Here is a 22,118-nt window from a genome sequence, read left to right as displayed (position 1 = left end):
GAAAGCGGGGACCAAAATGTAGACGACTTTTTTGATAACCAAGAAGTAGGCACTGTAGGCAGTAGTAGTACTATGAACGAACAGGGTACTGAAGGTACCAGTGAAAGTAGCAATAAAACTACAAAAATTCAGCTGGAATTATTAAGATATTTGGAAGACAAAAGAACGAATTTACAAGTATTACATGAATACCCAATATTAAAAAAAGTGACACTCACGTATAATACATGCTTACCTTCGTCAGCACCAGCAGAAATACTTTTCTCTTTTGCAACTACGATTGATATGCTAAAGAGAAAAAATTCAAGTGATGAACACTTTGAGGTATTGGTACTGACGAAGAGAAATTCAAACTCAAAGGTACTATTATAGGTATAAATGTCACATTTAGCGAACAGTGTGGTAAAAGCTAAAAATATATTTTTTTCACTGAAATGTTCTTTGTTTACAAAATAAATATAAATAGTTTTTTGAGTTTCTTTATCTTTTTTTGTCACTTTTGGTTTTTGATATTCATCCCTAGTATTTTTACTTGTATACATTAAAACACTATTTTAACCAACTCTAAAAGTGTCCGTAAAAGTATCCGAAAAAAGTATCCGAATACTTGTATCTGAGTACAAGTATCCGTAATTTTTTAAAAAGTATCCGGATACATTGAAAGTATCCGTATCCGGTATTCGGATCCTTTTATCCTGTATCCGACCCAACTCAGATACAGAGATGAGAAAGTAATTATTAAAGACAAACGATATGAATATGTATGTAGCCGTTACTACGTGGTAGGAAATCATTATGAAGAAAAGAGAATTGAAACTTTCTCTGTTTACCACTTTTATTTGTAACTAATGTTACTGAAGTTTCGTCCAATAAGGACATTTGCGAACTTATGCATTAAACTAAGAATTATTGATTACATTAGCCCTTATATAACACCACTTTAGGTAATAATAGAGTAATTTTATTTTCTTGTGAAAATGTGGATGCGCTAATTTGAAAACCTGTGAGTAAACTAGATCGACTTGATCATTCAACAGGTTGCACCCGCCATGTTTACGCTCATGAATTTCCAAGGATTTCAAACAACTGAGTTTGCAACCCTTCCTTGCATGTGGTTTGGATGCCACTTCCACATTGTTTTTTCTGAAGAAACCCGCAATTTTCTCTGTTCTTTTACCAAAATATGTTAGAGTTACCCATTTCAAAATGCAGTATTGAAGTAGGTCTACAAACTATGGCTCAACCACCGTTCACAGTTGAAAAAATACCTGAATCACTGAAGAGTAATGAAAACATTAACATTTCTGAAGAAACATCTATTAAATAGGTTCACACACGAAGTTTAAAAAAATCTATTTACCCAGGAAAAAAGTAGACGAGCTTCCTCGCAACAAACACTATGACATCATTTCCTTTCCTGAAAGATCTCTGTCAATTCTCAAATCACTCTCTAATGCAGGTACATTTCACATAGATAACACATAATCGAAAAATTTCCAACACCCAAACCCGTCAATCCATCTCGTAGTTCCACATTTGACTAGCCATTCCGCACCACGCAATTGACACTAAAATTCGAAATAAATTTTTCACCGAACCGCCAATCGCGAATTACAACACCGCTGACCGAAGGTTCGAACGCGAGAACTTTTGGCAGGCAAAATAGCAACACATGAAACAACTTCCAATCGGATCGCCAGAGTGTAACACATTAACGGTAGACCGATTCAACTGGGAATACTGCTATTATAATTCTGTAACGATACGCTTCTGCAATAAACAATGAGCATTCGAGGATGTTAGGTACTGATACAGGGTGTCTGGATGTTCGTGTACGGCGAATCTAGCTGTGTTTTTGAATACTGTATGCGCAGCAGATTAACCGACGGAGTGGGAGCTCATTAACATCGAGGAACTCGTGTAGCGACATCGTATTAGTACAGTAAGTGGATAAAGTATTCTGTGTGGTGAACACTACTATAATTATGTATCGTTACGCTTCTGCAATAAACAATGAGTATTCGACGATGTTAGGTGCCGATACAGGTGTCCGGATGATCGTGTCCTGTTTCTTTGAAATGGGTAATTTCAAAACCATGCGTTTTCTAGATGAAGGCTGTTTGCTGCTTGGGAATTATTGTATAGGTTAGGAGCAAGGGACCATTGTAGATCTCTCTTAATTAGTCAAAATATTTTGACAATCACTGGTCTTTTTATTCTTGAAACTGTTTGCTTGATGCATGAAAAGGAACTGTCTCTATATGATTCTGCCAGTCAACATACATTTACTCGAAACGATAATAAATTAAATTTGACTATTTCCAAAACGACTCTGGGCTAGATGGATAGAAGAATAGATGAGTAGATAGTTGAATAAATAGTTGGATAGAGGACTAGGTCGATAGATAGGTATACAATAATGGATCCTGGCAACTTATCCTAAAGGCATTGCGCAGGAGAAGAAGAGAAAGAAACTTATAGAGTATCATACTTGTCAGAGAGAAGAATTATTTTAGAAGCTTGAGGTGAAACGCAGCGGGGTTCCGCAGGGTTCTATACTGGGCTCAGTCCTATATGACGCTCTCTTACGGATGGAACTTCCGGAGGGGACCACACTTATGGGATTTGCTGACGATGTGGCTATGGTAGTCACCGCGAAAAACGAGAGTATACTGATGAGCATATCACAGGTATCAGAAAACTGAAGCAGTACTATTGACAACGATGTTGAAAACACATTGTTAACACCAAGCAGGGCTGTGGAATATTTAGGAATACGAATAGACATAAACCTTACTTTTGTGTAACACATCAATAAAACCGTTGAGAAAGCAGATAAGACAATGGCCTCTTGTCTCTTACCAAACGTGGGAGGCCCTAGAACATCAAAGAGGAAGCTCGTTGAAAACAAAAAGCTGTCGCTAAACTTGTTAGAATCCAAATAACAACATTAATCAAGTGGGTAGTGCTTATGAAACCATATCCACCATATCCATGGTGTTGCCGTCATAGTTGGGTTTCCTCCGATAGAACTGCGAAAACATGGATGATGTGGAGCACACTCTCTTTTCATGCATGAGATGGGAAGAAAGCGACTAGAATACCAGAGGAATGCCGAAGCCATCTCTAATGCAACAAACAAGATGTCGTCCCTCATCTCAGGAGAAAAATGGTGGAGAGTAAGTAGCATATAAAATCATAGGAGACATCATAGAAACCGAAGAAAAAGAGGACAGAGAGAGGAGATGAAAAATTTGGAACAGTGAGACCAAATTGTACTCGATACAATGTGAGTAAGTAGGCGAAAGAAGGGGGGAAGTTTACCAGAGTATACACAGGACTTGTACCCATCGTCCTGGGAGTCCCCAGACTGTGGTGAGAGGAAATAATTTTGCACAGTGCTTTAAAGGTTTCCCCTCTGGGCCGAATGTCCAACGACGGTACTGGAAAATAACACAGAAAGCGGCTAAGGAAAAAAAGACAGGTGTATTGATGGATAGATGGGAAGAAGGATAGATTGATGAATGGTTAGATTGATATATGATCAAATGAATAAAAAGGTGACTAAATGGTTGGATGAATAAATGGTTAGATGTAATGGTGGACGAAAGAGTAGATGGTAGTTGGACGAATAGATGAATAGGTGGATAGATAAATAGAAGGATTTATGAATAGATGAATAGATAGAAGAATAGATGGGTAGAAGAAGAAGGATAGATTGACATATGATCAGATGAATAGAAAAGGTGAGTAAATGGTTGGATGAATAAATGGAAAGATGTAATGGTGGACGAAAGAATAGATGGTAGTTGGACGAGATGGATAGATAAATAGAAGGGTTTATGAATAGAAGAATAGATGAGTAGATGGTTGGATGAATACATGGATAAAATGTTAAATTTCTCATAAACTACTACGTCTGTCAGCACATTTTAGAGTCGTAAAAACTCCAGTTCAGAAAGGAAGTTAAGAATTTCCTTGTACCTGAAGTATATCATAACGTTGAAGGATACTACAAAGATGAATTATAACAATTCAACTAGTGTTATACTGTTGCTCTAGTTTTTATCACTCTGTTGCAATACTATATATTTCTTATGCGAACTCGCGAACTTTTTTTACATTTTTGTCATTTTCATTGTTGTATTTGTTTTATTACTATAATAATGTATGTTCATGTATACTTTCCATGGTTATTTCAACATTTCCATTGTTTTTATCACCCTATTGTTGTCAATGACACTGTGTACACGTCCAGTAAATATCTTTTGAATCTAATAGTTTTTTCAATGAGAACTATTTTTTCTGAATCAATTCAAAGCATAGTTTTGATTGACTGATTTCATATCTCAAAAAACTATATACACACGAAAGAAAATGACCAGCCTGTTAATATCAATGATAGATTTCAACGTTAATCACTATAATTATCATTCTCAACGATACCGAAGAAAGTAAGAAAAAAACAATTCCAAGCCTAGCTAATCTTATACAACAATGAATAGCTCTCAACTGCGACTAGTTTTTTGTCGACGGGAGACAAGTTCGCGCTTTCCTTCCAACTTCCACCAGTTCCATTCATAAGAGAACAAGTGAACGTATCACGATGCGACGCAAGTTCACAGCCATCACGTTTTCCTCCACGGTAATGCGCACTTAATCACTGCATAATCAACCTTGCCAGGCATACACACGACCGCTTCATGCAAAAACGTTTCGATTTCAATAATTTATCCTTCCTTTCTAATTGGCAAAGTAATCCTCTCGTGCATATATCGTGTGCATTATCTGCACGATATGTGAATAGCAGATTAGGTTTTTCTCATGCACCGCATGGTACGTAGAAGACGCGCCGAGATACGGAAGAGCTAATGTAATGGCGCAGTGGGTAGGATATATCTCGTGACAGAATATACCAACCAGTGCTGTTCCAAGCTCTTAATGGTCTGAGTACAAGATTTCTTCTTCTAGAACACCGATATCATTTCATTGGAAACATAAATTACGAGGGTTATGATGACGAATATTCATTTGGTCTACCGTCCTCAGAATATGGTGAATTAGATTTCCTTCGTAAAAACAAATGAACGGGAATTATTTCTTGGAAGTCTCACTAAGTCCACTGAGAAGATGATCAAATCGACAACATTGTGGTTTAATTTGTAAATAAATACGACTCCATGTATTTTTCAACATTTCGGCTGAAGTCTAGGCCAAATTCATTGAAAAGAAAATCAAAATTATAGTCCCTCTCTGGATTACACTATGTTTTATGAAATCACAGTGTTTAAAGAAATATTTTGGAATTTCCTCAAGAATGGTATTCAACTTATCAAGAGAAGAGTTCTAATTTACTTATACTGATAATAATGCATCTAGATTGGACTTCAGTGGAATTCTAGCAATCAAGAGGCTAACTGCTTAGTATAGAAGATAATTTTAATTTGCAATCAAACGATACCTTAGGGTCCTTGAACTCGTTACCATGATTCATGACGTTCGTCGATTGATGGTGGTTGGATTTCTGGTTCAGATACTTTCCTGTGTGAGTGGGTTTTCGATATACAGATGTTTCCCATTTAGTGTCGGTCCTCTTCACCAATACGTCTTACGTTGTTGTTTCACAATGGAGAAGGAAATCTACAACGAATATCCTTTCTTAGACGTATTGGTGAAGAGGACCGACACTAAATGGGAAACATCTGTATATCGAAAACCCACTCACACAGGACAGTATCTGAACGAGAAATCCAACCACCATCGATCGACGAAGAGAGGAATCATCAAGACTCTACTGGACCGTGCTTTTGGGCTCTGTAATATAAAGGAAGGTATCGAAAAGGAACTAGGCATCACCAAAAATGACCTTCAGCGGAATGGTTACTACAAAGTGATGGTAGAACAGGTCTTAGCTAGAAGACAGCAAGAACTCCACAAAGAAGAGAAGCCGCCACAACCAGTACTTGTACTTCTCTACATCAGAGGATTATCGCAAAGGATAAGACGAATTGGGTCCAAGTATAACATCCGGACCTGTTTCAGATCTGGGAACACTATCCGTAGCAGCCTCACGAAAACCAGGCCACCAAACGCGGACTGCGATTCCAAGAATTGCATTTACCGGATACCCTGCGAGTGCGGAGAATCATACATCGGTGAAACTAAGAGGCCATTGAAAGTTCGCATTGCTGAGCACAAGAAACACACACAGCGAAGAAAACCAGCAAATCCGGAATAGCAGAGCATGTTTGGACTCATCAACACAGAGGAACACTGGTTTAGGAAAAAGTTCAAAGAAGCCGCGTAAATGTTGCCTAACAACGCATTCAGTCAAGCTAGCGTAGAGATACGTAACATATGGAAACCTCTAATCAAGCGAAAAACGACCAACTCCCGCCAAACAGTCATCTCCCCCTAAAACCAATGAAGCACCCGAATGACCTATAAATAATCGTCCAGTTGTCCAGTTGTCACCCGAAGATGATTGTGGATACTAGCAATCGAAACGTTGTGACATAACTTGGTTTTAAATCTTTTAGTTTAATTTTTTCAATTTTTGTTGATAATATTTTTAATTTTTCAATTTTCTCAGCTTTTATTAATATTTCAATTTTTATTTGTTTGGTTGTTGCTTGTATGTTATTTCTTTGAAATTTCAGTTTATTTTGTTCAACAAAAATTGTTATTTTCGGTTAATCTTTTTGATTTTTTCAGGGTTATCAAATCAATTTATAATATATCAGACAATGGAAGTCCGAACTGATGAAATATAATCAGTTTCGTCATTGATTATCATCATGTTCGTCATATCATTTGCGTACAATAATTTCTGAAAACAAACCTCGTTAATATATGATAAAAAATAGCCCCAGAGTGGATCCTTTTGAACACCCGAAGTCTATTCTGATATGCACGAATTGATGCTTCCGTATTCAACTTTCAACTGGAGTATTTTTAAAACAGCTCAATAACCAAGTAATACATTTTTCCATTTTCCTGACTGAGTCAAGAGATGTTTAAGATGTTTGAATGAGAATAAAACACTGATTGATCTTGTCGACAATGTCACCGACCTCCGTTGCCCAACAATAAAATCCAACCGCCATTCATCAATCATAATTTAACACCGGTAATAAAAACTACCAATTCACGAAGCGTACGGTTATTTGATATGTTATTGTTATTAGGAGAATGTTTTCCTTCGCAATCACTTTCCATTCACGATTTCGGCTGCCGCCCACAGGAGTTCCGCGGCCATCTACGAATGGAAAGTGTATGAAACAAACGGACTATAAAAAAATAATTGTTACTTTATAGCGATTCGTGTCTAACTCGGTATATGGGTGGGCTTTGAACTCCTAACTATAACAATTGTTCTCAGCTTCTATTTTCATTGAAAAGTTTTGAAAACTCGTATTTAAAGTACTAGAAAAATCAATTTTCCTGCCTGCTACCGGAGATTATATTAAACTAGAGCTTGACGTTAATGATTTATGACAATTATGACTAAATTCAGATAACTGAAGAACCTTGGATCAGCCTTGGTTAAAAAAGTCATAGAATCAATCAATTAATCGATCTCTTCAAGATGAAGCTATTAGGACCAGAGATACCAAGGGCTAACCTCAGGATCACTTTTGATACATCGTCTGCTTGATGTCCTCTACAGAAGTACATTTGGAAGCTTATACAGATGACCTTGTCATCCTAACAAAAACAACGTCATCGGGAAGGCCTACCTCCTCCAGAGAATACCGAACGCTAGTTAATAAGTTGACAGATACCTGTAAACACCAGCAAAAATGTGATAGTCCCCTTCACAAGAAAGAGGAGTCTAAGTGATTTTACTCCACTTATCTCCTGGCGAGGTGTTCCATTTGCAGCGGAAGTAAAATATCTAGGTATTGTACTCTCAATGTCGAAGGATTTGTGGGAATCTTCTTGGCATAGGGCCCAAACAAATCCATCGGATATATGTCAGACTAATGGCCTTGACCGAAGCAATTGCTTGGTGACCGAAAGCTTTACTGCAAACGTCTCAGGCTAAGCTCTCTGGTGTACAAAGATAGGCTTGTCTAACTATCTCCGGTGTCTTGTGCATGTTGCCAGTTTTGGAAATAACCTCCGAAGTAATACTACGAACTGCCTTATATAGTCCCAATCCCAAGCAGATAGGATTGGATCCTCCGGGAAGAGGAAGTACTAAGAGCAACTAGTTCACAAATGGAACAAAACTTGGCTCTTCTCGAGCAGATTGCAAGTTGATAATGAATTGCCAAAAGACTCTCCTCAATGTTCAGCCCTAGTAGAAGTGAGTCACGTTTGAAGGACATTGTCATCTGACCAGTGGCCAAAATAACTAACCTTGGCTACATTAAAACAATGGTGAGAATAATAAACTCTTTTCTGGCTGACCGACGATGCGCCATTGCTGAGTAGGTTGAAAACTTTCCTCTAGGTGACTTCTGGAAGCGAAAGTCCCTCAAAGCGCAGTTTTTTCCACACCTCTTTTCGATGTACACGGCAGAAATGCTCAAGCCAGAGAACAGTATCAACAAGTTGGTTCTCTACGAGGACAAAACAGCTCTGCTCCACCAGCCACGGCTAATCAAACAAATTGGAGTAGTAGGCGAATTTCCAGAAGATTAGTATCAGCCCTGACCAAAGTCAAGCGATACTACTCACTCGAAGGACTTCAACAGACACGAGACTTTTTGAGCAAAAGAAGCAAGATATCTGGAGGGAACCCTCGCAGATGCTGAGGCTGGCTGGTTTGGTACATTCTCTATTCTACCACTGGACGCAGAAGTAACATGGATCTCTAAGTGGAACTGCTTCCAATCAAAACAGGCCTACTCCCCATCATCCTGTATGCCTCCAATGCCCGAGGCCAGTGCGAAGAAACATAGAGACTCCGAATAAAAACGTTTATGACATGTATCTGTCTACGGATGGCTGTAAACGTTGCTGGCACCCAGTACCTGGGTGTTTTCCTGAGAAACCACGCTGAAACAAAACCAGAGACCATCTGCGAGAGAATTGCAGTCCATTGACTCTGTTAATCGTAAAAACACAAAACAGACACACACATAATCCTGAACATCGCGCACACACTGTATGTAGTCAGGTACAACAAACAGAAACAGATGAATTGGAAATGAAGCACTGGAGGCTTGGATATCAATCTCGCTGGAATGCCAAGCAGCAGGTTAAGAGCTGCTCGAAATCGAGCGGAGGAGGATCGTATAGAGATTCTCGTTTCAATGTGGGGATCTATCATACCCATGGACCATCTGAAGACAGAGCGTGCTTTCCCTGTTTGAAAGATGATTGAACAGTAGGACACAAACTCTTTGCCTGTCCACCGTGGACTGAATCTGGTTTTCACCAAGTTGGACATCAGTCGAATTTGAATAGTTGCGAACCTACCTATTGTATTATGTATTTCTGCATAATATCAGTACCAAAATTGGTTTTTTGCCACTGTATACGTTACTACATACATACAAGTGGTGAAAAACATAGAAATTTTCATTTCTCTTTTCATTGAAGCAAGTTCAGTTTCGTACACCTTTTGCTTCAAATAGCCCCATAAAAAAGTCCAAAGGTGTCAAATCTGGCAAACGGGCTGGTCATTATGTAGGACCTCGACAATCAATCCAAAAACCGGGAAAAGTAGTATCCAAATAGTGTCTTACTTGTCGGGAGTAATGTGGTGGTGCTCCATCTTGTTGGAATACAATTTCCATATCGAATTCATTAGGATTCGCTTCGATTTCAGTGATGAGAGGGTCAACAGTAGTTTCCAGCATATTCAAATACAGTTCCCATGTTAAATTTTGATCAATAAATAGAGGTCCTACACTATGGTTGCCCAATATTCCTGCCCAAACGTTAATTTTTTCTGGATATTGGGTATGTGTTTCCCGGAAAACGTTAGGGTTGGTGTCTGTGAACATTGCTGTTTAAAAAAATGTACATTCGTCACTGAAACAGATATTGTGGAGATAGGTAGGATGCCTTGCAATGGTTTCCGTCATGATTTCGCAGAATTCTGTTCTTCGATCAGGGTATTTTTCAGTTAATTGGTGTACCATTTCAATTTTGTATGGCTATTTGTATGCCTATTCCTCTTCAAAAGTCTCCACACAGTAAAAGGAGACACCTCACAAACATTCGCGACGGAATAAGTAGACTGTTCAGGGTTTACTACTATCTCACCAATTATTTGCACTTGCTGCTCTTCCGGAATGGACGGATTTCCTGGGGCTTCTTGTTATGTACACTACTGGTAGTTGTGATTTTGGATACAAGTTCCCTCAAATATTTTCTATAGATAGGACGATTCGGAAAACGTTCATTGAAAATTCTTTCGGTCTCGTGAAAGTTACGCGTCGCACCGTAAATAAAAATCGCTTAAATTTTTTCTTTCAATGGAAGAGAATTGACCATTTTAGAGATTGTTGACGTGGTACCTTTCTAATAGTAAAACAGAAAACTAAACGAGAATATTCTAGCTGAACAATGATGTTCATTGTCGTACTGACATTTTTTGTCGTTTTTATAAACAAAAAATAACTTAACAAACCTCATCGGGTTGTTAAAATTGCCATTTGGCAGATAAAAAAGAATATTTCCAGAAATATCGATATCAATATGTTAGTCTTCAGGAAATTATTAAATGTTCCGCTATGTTGTAATATGTTGACTTCATATTCATAAATGATGTGTCACAAGACCCCCTTTCCATTTAATTTTTTTCCCAGTTTCATCTGTCAATTTCACTTCAAAATACGATATTCATGCATTAATTTCATTATCCCAAATTTCAAATTTTTGAGTTGATCCATTCAAAAAATAAAAGGGGGGGACATTAAAGAAAAGCACTGTATATTTTGTGTTATAAAGCGAAAGTCAAAGGAAAACGTTTGTTTTCAATGTTGTCTTCATCGGTTCGAAAGTAACAGCAAACGTTACAACAGATACTAATGATATACTACAGCGAAAAAAAAACAGGGTACAACCACTCTCAATGCATCAAATCATAATTCATTAAAACTAATTTTTTTGCGCGCTCAACCGAATAAACTTTAGTCTCGATCTAGTTGGCAAGGCGGTTGGTTTCGTTATAATCAAAATACTTTTCAATTTCAAATTGGTTATCTTCACTTTTTGCGATGAATTGCTAAATTAGATAGAGGTTGCTGCAAGTACAATACTTGCTTGTGAATTATTCAATGATGCACTGAAATTCAAGAGGAAAATCAAAGAATCATGCTGAAAACCACAAATAGTTTGAGCTTCTTCGAAGAAGTGTTTTTGCATTGTAAAATCAACTTTATAGATAGTAATAATAATGAGTTTGATGTCAGCATCCTTGACAACTTCTTCGAAATGAAGATGTAAACAATTAGGATACTAAAAAAGATTTCTTTTGAATGAAAATTTCATCATTTCTTCGATAATATTATTCTAGTTGGGCACGTGAATGAATAAATGTGCAATGAATGTGCTGGTAGCGAAAAAAGTGCAGAATGTGATTGAACAACGTGAAACAAAAAAATTGAATATTTTAAGGTGTTAAAAACGTGTATAAAATATAAATAAGCGTCTAGATAATGTTTATGATAATGTTAATGAAAAAAGTAGCATTTGCGGTAATAAAACTCTAAATGAGGACTGAAAAATGAAGCAAAAAATCTACCTCAAACACAAACCTTTTACTTTCAACTCAAAATTGTTATTCCCCTATATTTAGAGTTTCTGTCGGTAATTTTTTATGTAAATTGATGCGCCGGTTTCAAATTTTCACCTTTTACGGTCGGATACCAGGTATTAAAGTTTTGGCATTTTTTATGGCTAAAGATGGCGTTCTCAAAATATCCTTGAGATGATTGGGTGCTTGAAAAAAGAAATAGAAAAGTTTTGTGGAAAATAGGACGTTTACGATGAATTACAGGCCAAAATCTCTAAAGGGTCCAAAACTAGAGCCGATTTACCCTCTTTTTTGACGAGCTTTAAATAAAATTAAATACAACTAAGTTATATCAAAAACCAATTGCATTTGCGAAACACTTCAACGTACTATTTTTTGAACTGACCTCATTTTTTTGACCAAATTCGGGCTTCTCCCAAACTTCTCAAAATGACAATTACTCGTGAACCCAAATCAAAGCTCATTTTGAAGAATTTTGCATTTTCTAACATGTGCAAAAGGTAATATATTTTTTTTTATTTCCGGGTTTTTATACCGATTAGAAAAATTTTAACCCAAAAAACTATTTTTGTTAGGTTAGACAGAGAGCACAACACCAATTTTTGCCCAGTGGTAATTGGCTCAAAGATGAACATTTTGAGCCAAGGAAAACCTTATTTTGGTTCAGTGGAAATAGAGACATAAACCCATTACGAAAAAGAAACTTCAAAAAAAGTGTCTATGCCAAGCAAGAGGAAGGAAGAGCTTTCTGAATTTCGATATGGTCCCACCTTCTACTATAGATGCGCGTTTATTAGAAGATGATGAGAGTGAGGTACAGAGAGAGAGAGATTTCTCAAATTTCTTTAGATTTGAAAAGCTATGTATAAATTAACTGACCTATAATCAAGGTAAATTTAGAACAATTTAAATTATTGATTAGGTATTGATTTTTTGTGAAAAATGCAATGGTATGCATCTGCTGTTTCATCATCTTCCACATAGAGACGGCACGCAGTTGTCCATATGTCTTTATATGATTATTCAGACGATAATGACCTGTATGTAGATCTGTTAGACAACATAGGTTATCCCTGACGTAATCTAACAATTGTCTGGTGACGTTTTTCGAAGGATGTATACATTCTTCGGAAAGGGCCAACGCTGGTAGATTTGTTCAGGAGTCTAAAGCTGTCCTTGGGGTCCAGGTATCCAAAATTTGTTTGGCAAAACCTATAGTGACGTTAATGACCGGTTCTCTTGCACCCTTCCTTGCAGAGGAATTAGCAACTTCATCACCTTCTAGGCTCATGTGGCCAAGAACCCAGACCAGATATCATTCGTCAAGCTTTTCCATTGAGGAAAGTTTTTTTGGGAGGATTTTCCTGCCTGAGATCTGTCTGTCTGTAGAACTTAGGCCACATAGTACATCCTCCCGAGGAGTTGTCCTCCTAGGTCATCGTCAATCCTGTCCTTTCCAGGAAGGTGGACAGGTCCTTTATATCGGCAGGTGTAGGCCAAGACTCGTTAAACACACACTCTCTTATTGACGATAACTCCGGACACAACATACCTGACAGTTTCATCTTCCTGTTTACACATCCTGCATAGCAGGGGTGTGTCCACTAGCCTCACGATATGGAGGTGTTTCCTTAGTTGACAGGGGCCAGTCAGAAATCCTACTGTTAAGCGTAGGTTTTTCCTGGTCATCGCCAGATGTTTCTTCTTCGCCAGCTTCCCAGGGTCCCCCAGGGTGATCCTGGCAAGACTGCGTCCTCTGGGTGTGGTTTGGCTAGGTTCGCAATTGTTGATGTCATCAGGTCCTAAAATTCTGCCTGAGATATGTCGTACGTAACCTTGGACAGGATGAAATCTCTGTTCTGAATCTGACTGTATATATCTGCAGGAAAACCTGTGGGTATTTTCGATCGATTGATGAACGGATCTCCTTTCTCCAGTCCTCTCAACTCCACCCTGCCTGTTGAGGGCATTACAGAATTCATTCTAAGAATGCGGTTAACCAATATCTACTACTACACTCCACATAAGCCTGTTTTGGGCAATTGGGAATATTTTGTCCATCTAGCTTCATAAATAAATGGAAAGTAGGATATCCATGGCTGCAGACTGCTGCTAGTGGGAAATAGCTAAGCAAGCCAATCTGCATACTAGGAAGTTTCGCCTGAGTCAAGCATTGGTTTCATACGTGATCATTGATCTGATAATCGTCTCGTATATCCAATGGATTTGTTTGCGCCCTATGCCCCAAAATAGATCCAAAGGAATCGTCTGGTTTTGTGTTGAGCCTTTTCCTGGTGATAATACCAAGAGTTTTGACTTCCGCTGCACCATTGAAGAAAATTGGAGTTGAATCCTCCGGGTTCCTCCCCGTGAAGCTCAGTTAGAGTTTTCAGGTACAATTACGTTCACGAAGGCGGTATTTTTAGGTAGAAACACGTACAATGGTTCTCCGCAAGTAATTCATTCAATACTGTTGTCAATTTCGGAATTTCTGTTGAATAAACAAACGTCCGTCAGGTGGCGATCATCACTCGCATCTCGGATGTGATATCCCTTTCATAAATCCATTTCTCACAGATGAAACAAACCATAAGGATGCAATTAAAGCGTTCACCACGATCCGGCTAATTGAAAGTACTAGAAAAAAGAACTGTAAATGCGAAGGCAAACACCTTGAATGAGGATATAAACACGTATTCGTGCACCGGAGAGATTTTATTGTTGCGCGATTCGGAATTATCGTGAATTTATTATGACAGATTAATTACACAAGTCTGCAAAAGAATATTGAGAGCTGTTGTGTTTTTTTTGCGAGTTCTTTATGTTTTTGCGTGTGCTGAAATCACGTTTTCTGACAATGTAGGTATCTATGTTTTATATTTGGAATTGCGTAAAGAAACTTATTTTTTATCTAAAATTCATTCAGTAGTGAGCAATAAACACATTTCTCTTATCCAGTGAGACTTCTGGTACATTTCCGTTTGTAGGAAGCATCTGGAAGGTCTGAAGCGTCCAACAGTAGTCTACCATCATTGAGACGCTCGATCTTCCCTAGTATCTTTTTCCATCTCCTTGATGGAAAAAGGCCAACACTTATTGTTCCAGTGATTTGCTCGGCCTCTACTATCCCACAGACACAAAAAGCAAGGGAATTTGGTGAACCCAGATTGCTGTCCGAGCAATATGCCCAAGATTTTTAAATCACCCCACACTTGCCAATCAGGGTCTTTATATTTCAATTTACAAAAAATCAATTCCAGATTCTTGGTAGGTTTCCTTGAGGTGTACGGAATGACCAACAGGAATGGAGGCATAGAAACCGTCATTGTGAAGCAGAATTGTTTTAAGATTCTTTTTGAAGCATCCATGAAAAAACGACTCTGTGCTGGGTCATGTGAGATACTGAACGTATCCATCAAACCTCTTGGGCCAAATAGGGCTCAGGGCGTTCTTTATTTAGAAAATGAATCTTCTGACCACAATTCCTTGATAACTTCTGCGAAAGCTTTGATGAAAGCACCCTGCATATTAAAAACATTAGTATTGATATCTTTCACGTACTTATCCTTTTTCAAATATTCCAGTAACCATCTCGTATTTGATAAACGTAGGATTACACTGTTCATGGTGGTCTTTTGAATTTGTAAGACAAAGATGATTCTAGAACTTGTTTATCCTTTGCATCTTCTGAGATAATCGGGAAATGATCAATCTGCTTACTCCATTTTGCGATGTTCATAAGGAAAGGAAATCGATGTGGCATTACCCCTTTGAAAAGCGATACTGACTCTTTGAATTGAAAATGAATAAGCTCGGTTGTCATTCGTAGAATTCATCATTCTTCTACCAATTTCTTTCAAAAATTCAGAAGCATGAGATCCAAAAACACCAAAGGTTTCAATAGCAACAGGAATTGGGTTGAAAGTAACCACGTTCAATTCAATGCCACAAAAACCCAGGCATCGGTTTTCTCCAAGAAGATAAATTTCTCCGAACCGGATATATTAATGCCAGATCAGACAATTCCGATTTCTGCTTCAAAAGGTTTGTTGGGGATTGAAATGGAAACCAATATGTCTTACCTGTACCTATTCGTTTATGATTTCAAGTTAGCCTAAAAAACCTTTTCTTTCAGTACAATTTGCAAAATAACTTGACGTTGTGAGTATATTTCTTAGTTTTCAGAAAACCTAAATACTTAGAAATCTGTTGAAAACATCCAGACAGGTTTTTTGTTGCAGATTTGTGTTACGGAGCCAGAGGAACACTAATGGATCGAATTCGTTTTCAAACGTGCGTCGAGAAAAGTACTGCATTTCTGGTGACTGGGAAAAGCGCTTGTTGTGAATTTATCCTGCGCGAGTTTTCAGTTTTACCTTTTATTCATATTGAAACAAATTTGCCATCATATCGTCTCGCATCAATATCATTTATACGTTCAACTGACACCAACCTAACTTTGTATTACAGAAATACAATCCCCAATTAGTGAATGAGATACTCAACTAAAAGCCAAATCGATAAATGAAACGCATGATTGAATCAGTTGTGCATCGATTCATATCCGATAAAATTAATCGAAGATTCGATCAGACAGACTAATGATCGCTTGAATTGATAAAAACTAATGACGTACTCACTTTTCTTTCTGATTTTTGCTCTTGGTGTTTCGCTACTACTATCACAAGCGTTGAATCGGGAAATTTTCACTACCACCAACGTCATTGTGACATCATTGACAAGCTCCGAGACAGACATTCCGAGACATCAATCCATGACTTTGACAGCAGATTATAATTTTGAAAAGACTTCAATTTTTCAGGTGGAAAAAATGCATTCATCGTTATTAGGTGATGAAACAAAACTACAGGAAAAACTGTGGCTACAGTTGTTTTTGTGTTCAGTTACCAATTACATAATAGTGTACTTTATGCCTCGCTCGGGTATAAAGAATTAATTTTATTAATGAAATCACAATATATAGTATGTCCGCAAAGTATGGAATAAATTCGATATTTCGAAAACCAAAGGTCGTTTTACAAAAACCTGAAACACGTCGATTTTTAATTTTAATATTCTACATTTCACAACAAAATTTCATTATACAGGGTGATCCATATTAATGTGATCACGTCATCGGTAATTTTTTTTAATGCAACACCCTGTATTTGGTGTCAGTTTTAGATAATCCGTAACGAGCTGATTCCAAAAAGGTATGGTACTAGGGGTCTAACGCACATAATTTGAAAGATGTGCCCTTAGAAAATAAATTTTATTGATATCTAATAAAAGTAGAAATTAATTAATCATTTTATATTTTTGTCTGATGATTAATTTAACAATGGGAAAGTGATCCAGTAAAAAATACATGACTATATTTTAAATGTTCGAACTGTAGTCCTAGCTGTAGTTGACAGTAACCATGCTAACAAGTATTTATCATTAATTTCAAAAAACCAGGCGGCTAGTTTTTTTGTTATTGCGAAATGTCATTATTTCGACTGACGTTCAGTAACTGTTGAATAGGACAGTAGTTGTGTGAAGACAGTGAAGACAGATCGCGAACTCAGATGGAAATATGTAACTGATTTAATGAAAAATATCCAGAAAGACGCATAACGCAGTCAGCAGTAAGTAAGATTGAAAAGAAATTTCAAGAAACTGGTACAGTTGAAAATGCACGCAAATCAGGTCGTCCTTCTGTGAATGATGATACAAAACTAGATGTTCTACTTGCTTTTGAAGAAGATGTCCACACTTCTGTTCGTAAGGTTAGTCGTCAGTAAAACAACTGTACTAAACTAAACTGTATTAAAATTGGAAAAATGGCATCCCTTCAAAATCGAACTTCTACAAGGATGATCCAGATAGAAGAATAGAATTTTGTGAAGCCATGATGGATAACTGTCATAGAAACCGTCTCCTCGTAAAAAATATAATTTTTTTTTGATGAAGCCACTTTTACGTGTAAAGGCGGGGTCAACCGTCAGAATTGTAGGTACTGGGCTAAAGAAAACTCGCACTGGATGCGGGAGCATCATCCACAATACCCGCAAAAGGTAAATGTATGGGCTGGCATTGTAAGAAAGAAGACCATCGGACCCTACTTTTTCGACGGTTCTTTAGACGAGCCAGCATACCTTCAGTTTTTAAGGAGATATCTTGTACCTACTTTTATTAATTTATTCCCCAGTAGAATTAATCCTAAAAGTTTTGATGAAAGTTTATGCTTTCAACAGGAAGGTATCTCGAACAAATGTTTACGAACCGACGGATTGGTAGACATATGGAATGGCCAGCGAGGTCGCCAGACTTAAATCCGTTGGATTACTTCATGTGGGGTCATCTGAAGAATGTTGTTTATAAAACGAAACCAGCCAATATTCAAGAATTGAAAGAGAATAATTTCAACAGAAATAAACAATATTTCTCAAGAAACCATAAACAAGGTTCAACAAGAATGTATTTAACGTTTAGGTTACTGTCAAATACAGAAAGGACTACACTTCGAACATTTAAATGTTAAATCAATCATTAGAAAAAAATATAAAGTGATAAATTAATTTCTACTTTAATTAGATATCAATAAAATTTATTTTCGAAGGGCACATCTTTCAAATTATGTCCCAAGTATCATACCTTTTCGGAATCAGTTCGTTACGTATCATCTAAAACTGATACCAAATACAGGGTGTTGCATTAAAAAAATACCGATGACGTCATCACATCAATATGGATCACTCTGTATAATGAAATTTTGTTGAAAAATGTAGAATATTAAAATTAAAAATCGACGTGTTTCAGTTTTTTGTGAAACGACCCTTGATTTTGGAAATATCGAATTTATCCCATACTTTGCGGACACACCTATTATTCAAAAATCTAATCAAAACAGGCCTCTGAAGACGCCAGCCACCCGCTCCGGCGAAACGTCAGGAATAAATTTCAACGAACGATGGTCTAAAACCCCAAAATCACAATACGTTTCAAACATGGTCCTCAGATACTTGCCCGAAATACATTATTCAGTTGTGTCATCATCTGTTGAGTCTCAAAACATGTAAAGATGAATCATTATTGACGAAAAAGCCGAGGAGATAAATTTCAACTTGATGGACTGATTCAAGATAAAAATTGAAGAGACTTTTCGAACCTGCTACAACCAGAAAAAAACATTTTGCTATTAGTTTGACAGTTTTTATGAGGATCGAATCACAATAGAATGGAATTCAATTCCAATTGTCGGTTTCGAGATCGATCTGAGAGGTCTAATATGATGAATCATGGAATTTCTCAAGCATGAAGCTTTTATTTCCTCGTTCGGTTGAAAAACCACTTCTTTAGTGAATTCTATCTAAGACTAATCATTCACTATCGGAATTTTTAAGATATTCATATATGGAATACCTAAATATAGCATATATATGATTTTAATTTCAACATATGTCACAAAAAGGATTTGAGGCTTTATAACTCCTATTTATTATATGCGAGCGCTTTCGACAGCTGGTCGTGCTATCTTCAAGGCCCTACTCAAACTGAACATTTCATCCTCTTGTTTGTTCTTTTATACGGTCAGAACGCCTTAGTGCAGGTACTGTAGGTAAATTTGCCTGCCTACAGTACCTTGTTTGTTCTTTTATGCGGTCAGAACGCCTTAGTGCAGGTACTGCAGGTACTGTAGGCAGGCAAATTTACCTACAGTACCTGCACTAAGGTGTTCTGACTGCATAAAAGAACAAACAAGAGGATGAAACGTTCAGTTTGAGTAAAGCCTTGAAGATAGCACGACCAGCTATCGAAAGCGCTCGCATATAAATAATAAATAGGAGTTATAAAGCTTCAAATCTTTTTTGTGACATACATTAATATTAAAATACTGAAAATAAAGGAAAATTAGTTGCATCATTCAAAAAAATAAAATAATTAATGAACATAAAAAAGAGAAAACTTTGTCCGATAGTTTTTTTTCAATAAGGGCGTTTTTCAATCTTGATTTGAAAATGTACAAATTTGGTGATTGTTTAGTTGCACCAGCTAGCAAAATCTAGCTCAATTAGCATTTCAGGTGTAAGATGATAGTAGTAAATGAGCAGTGTCAGTTTTTTTATTTGTGGTTAGTGAACGGTGCCCTTGTCACGTCCGTAGATAAACTTTTTGCTTGCCTCTAATGGAATTTCAATAGCCACCATTAAATTTTTTTCTCAGTATGAGATGAAAAACTTCAAAAGAAAGTTTGATGAAAAACTACGATTTCCACCACAAATAATAACGTTTTTTCAATGCTACATTATTACTACTGAATACACCACCAGTGCAACGATTAATCACCTTTATTTTTCTTCGACGACTTCATCGTCGCCCACACATAAGTCTTAGCCTTAATCGTTTCCCCGGCGAAGATGTCCAGCTCGCTGGCGAACTTATTTTTCTTCCCCTTCACCCCCATCTTGTTGTTGTTCACGTCGACGACACTGGCACTGAAAAACGACGAAAGTTTGTGGAGAGGGCCCATGGAGCAACCTTGCGGCACGCCCGATCCGCGTTCGAACTCTGTCTCAGACTGCGCGTCTGACTGACTCGGCGAGCGCGAGTGTGACTGACGAAGAATCAGCGCCGACTTTCTTCTTCGGCGGGAGTAGAGCGGATGCTTTCTACTACGAGCGACAGTGTATCGGCGATCGCGTTTTGTTTGTTTTGGACGGGTAACACGATTAGGCGAACTTTTTTTTTGTCGGGTTGAGGAAGAGGTCGCGGTTGCGGTGTCAATGAACGTGATCGCGAGGTTTGGGAAATTGACGGCTCGAAAGGAGATGACAGGTTTCAAACAAAACTTTAATGAAATTTATTAATTTATTTATTTATTCCCAATCATATAGGCAGAGCCTAGTGAACTGATATGAATGTAGGGAACTATAGGGGTTAGGTTAGGTCTAAGGTGAGCGGGTCTATTCGACCCTCTACCGCAACCCGCAAGGGTTTATTGTGGCTCAACTATAGGACTACGTTCAGACTCATCAGCAGAATCAGGAATCGATAACCTCTCTTAGGTTACATTTAAAGATACCAAAACTAAGGATCTTACGACATTAACTCTAGCAAACTGCCGTATTTTTTAAAATACAATTGATTCAGAATTTTTTCTTTTGTTTCTAAAATTTGCTTTGATTTTTTATGATTTGATTCTCATATAAAACTAGGGTATTCTAATTTACTTCGAATAATGGTATTTAACAAATATTTTATATTGTTTATGTCTGTGAATTCATGTCTTAAGAAACCTAGTCGTTCATTAGCTTCATTAGTGATATTTTGAATAAGTCCGTTGAGTTCCAGGTCACTTTGGAAGAGGACTCCGAGGCCGCGTTTTTCTTGAACCCTTTCTAAAACTGTATTCTGCGTCATATCAACGAAGTGATGTGGAATCTTACTTCTACTGAACGTCATAACTTTGCATTCATTAATGTTGAAAGGCAACTTATTATTTATTTTATCTATATCATTTGGGACTTCAAAATAGTCATTTAGAAATCGTTAGCATATACCAAGCAGTGCGATGATACTTTTTTCGGGAGGTCATTGATGAAGAAAAAAGAGTAATGGGCTCAGGTTGGACCCTTGGGGTTTTCCCGACCCTGCCAAAAACATTTAAGATTTTTCTCCTCTATAGGTAAGATGATGTACTCTTTTCTTTAAATATGAAACAAAAAAGTTATTAGATGGTTACTGAGTCCGTAATATTTTAGTTGTGCTAATAATGTATCATGGTAAACCTTATCGAATGCTTTTGCAAAATCAGTGAAGACATAGTCTACCTGAGTGTTTTCTTCCGTATATGTACTTATTCAAATAATTTTAAAGTCAACAAATTTGTTTCCATCGTTTTATTTTTAGTGAAACCATGCTGGCGAAATGAAATATAACAAAGTTGGGTTAATAGTCGTTTACCAACTATATCTAAATGTCAATTTTATTTTGATGTGCCAATTTCAAAACGTCTTGGTTGCTGAGAGTCAACATACAGATTTTTTTTGAGCAGAAAATAATCCTTTGTACTTGGTTTTCGCATATACAAAGAATATTTTTTGGAGAGGTCAATTTTAGAAAGTACTAAAAACGATATATGCAAGCATCAAAAATATCTGTCAGAATTTTGTGACGTCATAAGTCTCTAAGAGTCTGTGACACAACGTGTTGTTAGTTTGGCAACATCGGATGAGACTGTCACTCATTTTTGGTGTTGTTGTGTTGGATAGTTTTGTTATTTTATTTGTTTTTACGTGCGTTTTGGTGTTTATTAGTTGAAATTCAAATTGCCTAATTATGCTGTGTCTGTGAATAGATTCTCTGGAGAAATACTGGTTTATTTTACTGTATGTCACTATTTACACGTCTACAGGGA

At 37.2% G+C, this 22,118-nt stretch overlaps 1 protein-coding gene across 2 annotated transcripts in view; it reads right to left on the bottom strand.

Moving 5' to 3' along the window:
- The window catches only part of LOC111504700 (uncharacterized), a 53,763-nt gene extending 33,494 nt beyond the window's left edge, over window positions 1-20,269 (bottom strand). Inside the window, exon 1 of one of the 2 annotated variants that reach the window (XM_074175500.1) lies at window positions 20,048-20,269. In XM_074175500.1, the coding sequence (XP_074031601.1) occupies window positions 20,048-20,231 (184 nt within the window). In that variant the 5' untranslated portion in view covers window positions 20,232-20,269. Of the gene's footprint in view, window positions 1-16,356; window positions 16,511-20,047 lie in introns of those variants that run through there. The other variant, XM_074175501.1, reaches the window with a different exon arrangement.
- Between the last annotated feature and the right edge of the window lie 1,849 nt (window positions 20,270-22,118).

The sequence above is a fragment of the Leptinotarsa decemlineata genome, unplaced genomic scaffold (assembly GCF_025532065.1).
Source record: "Leptinotarsa decemlineata unplaced genomic scaffold, Ldec_3_MD MMD2_tig00001064_RagTag_RagTag, whole genome shotgun sequence".
NCBI classification, from domain to species: domain Eukaryota; kingdom Metazoa; phylum Arthropoda; class Insecta; order Coleoptera; family Chrysomelidae; genus Leptinotarsa; species Leptinotarsa decemlineata.
The sequence above is the reverse complement of the archived record's forward strand: the minus strand, read 5'-3'. Positions and strand labels throughout refer to the sequence as shown.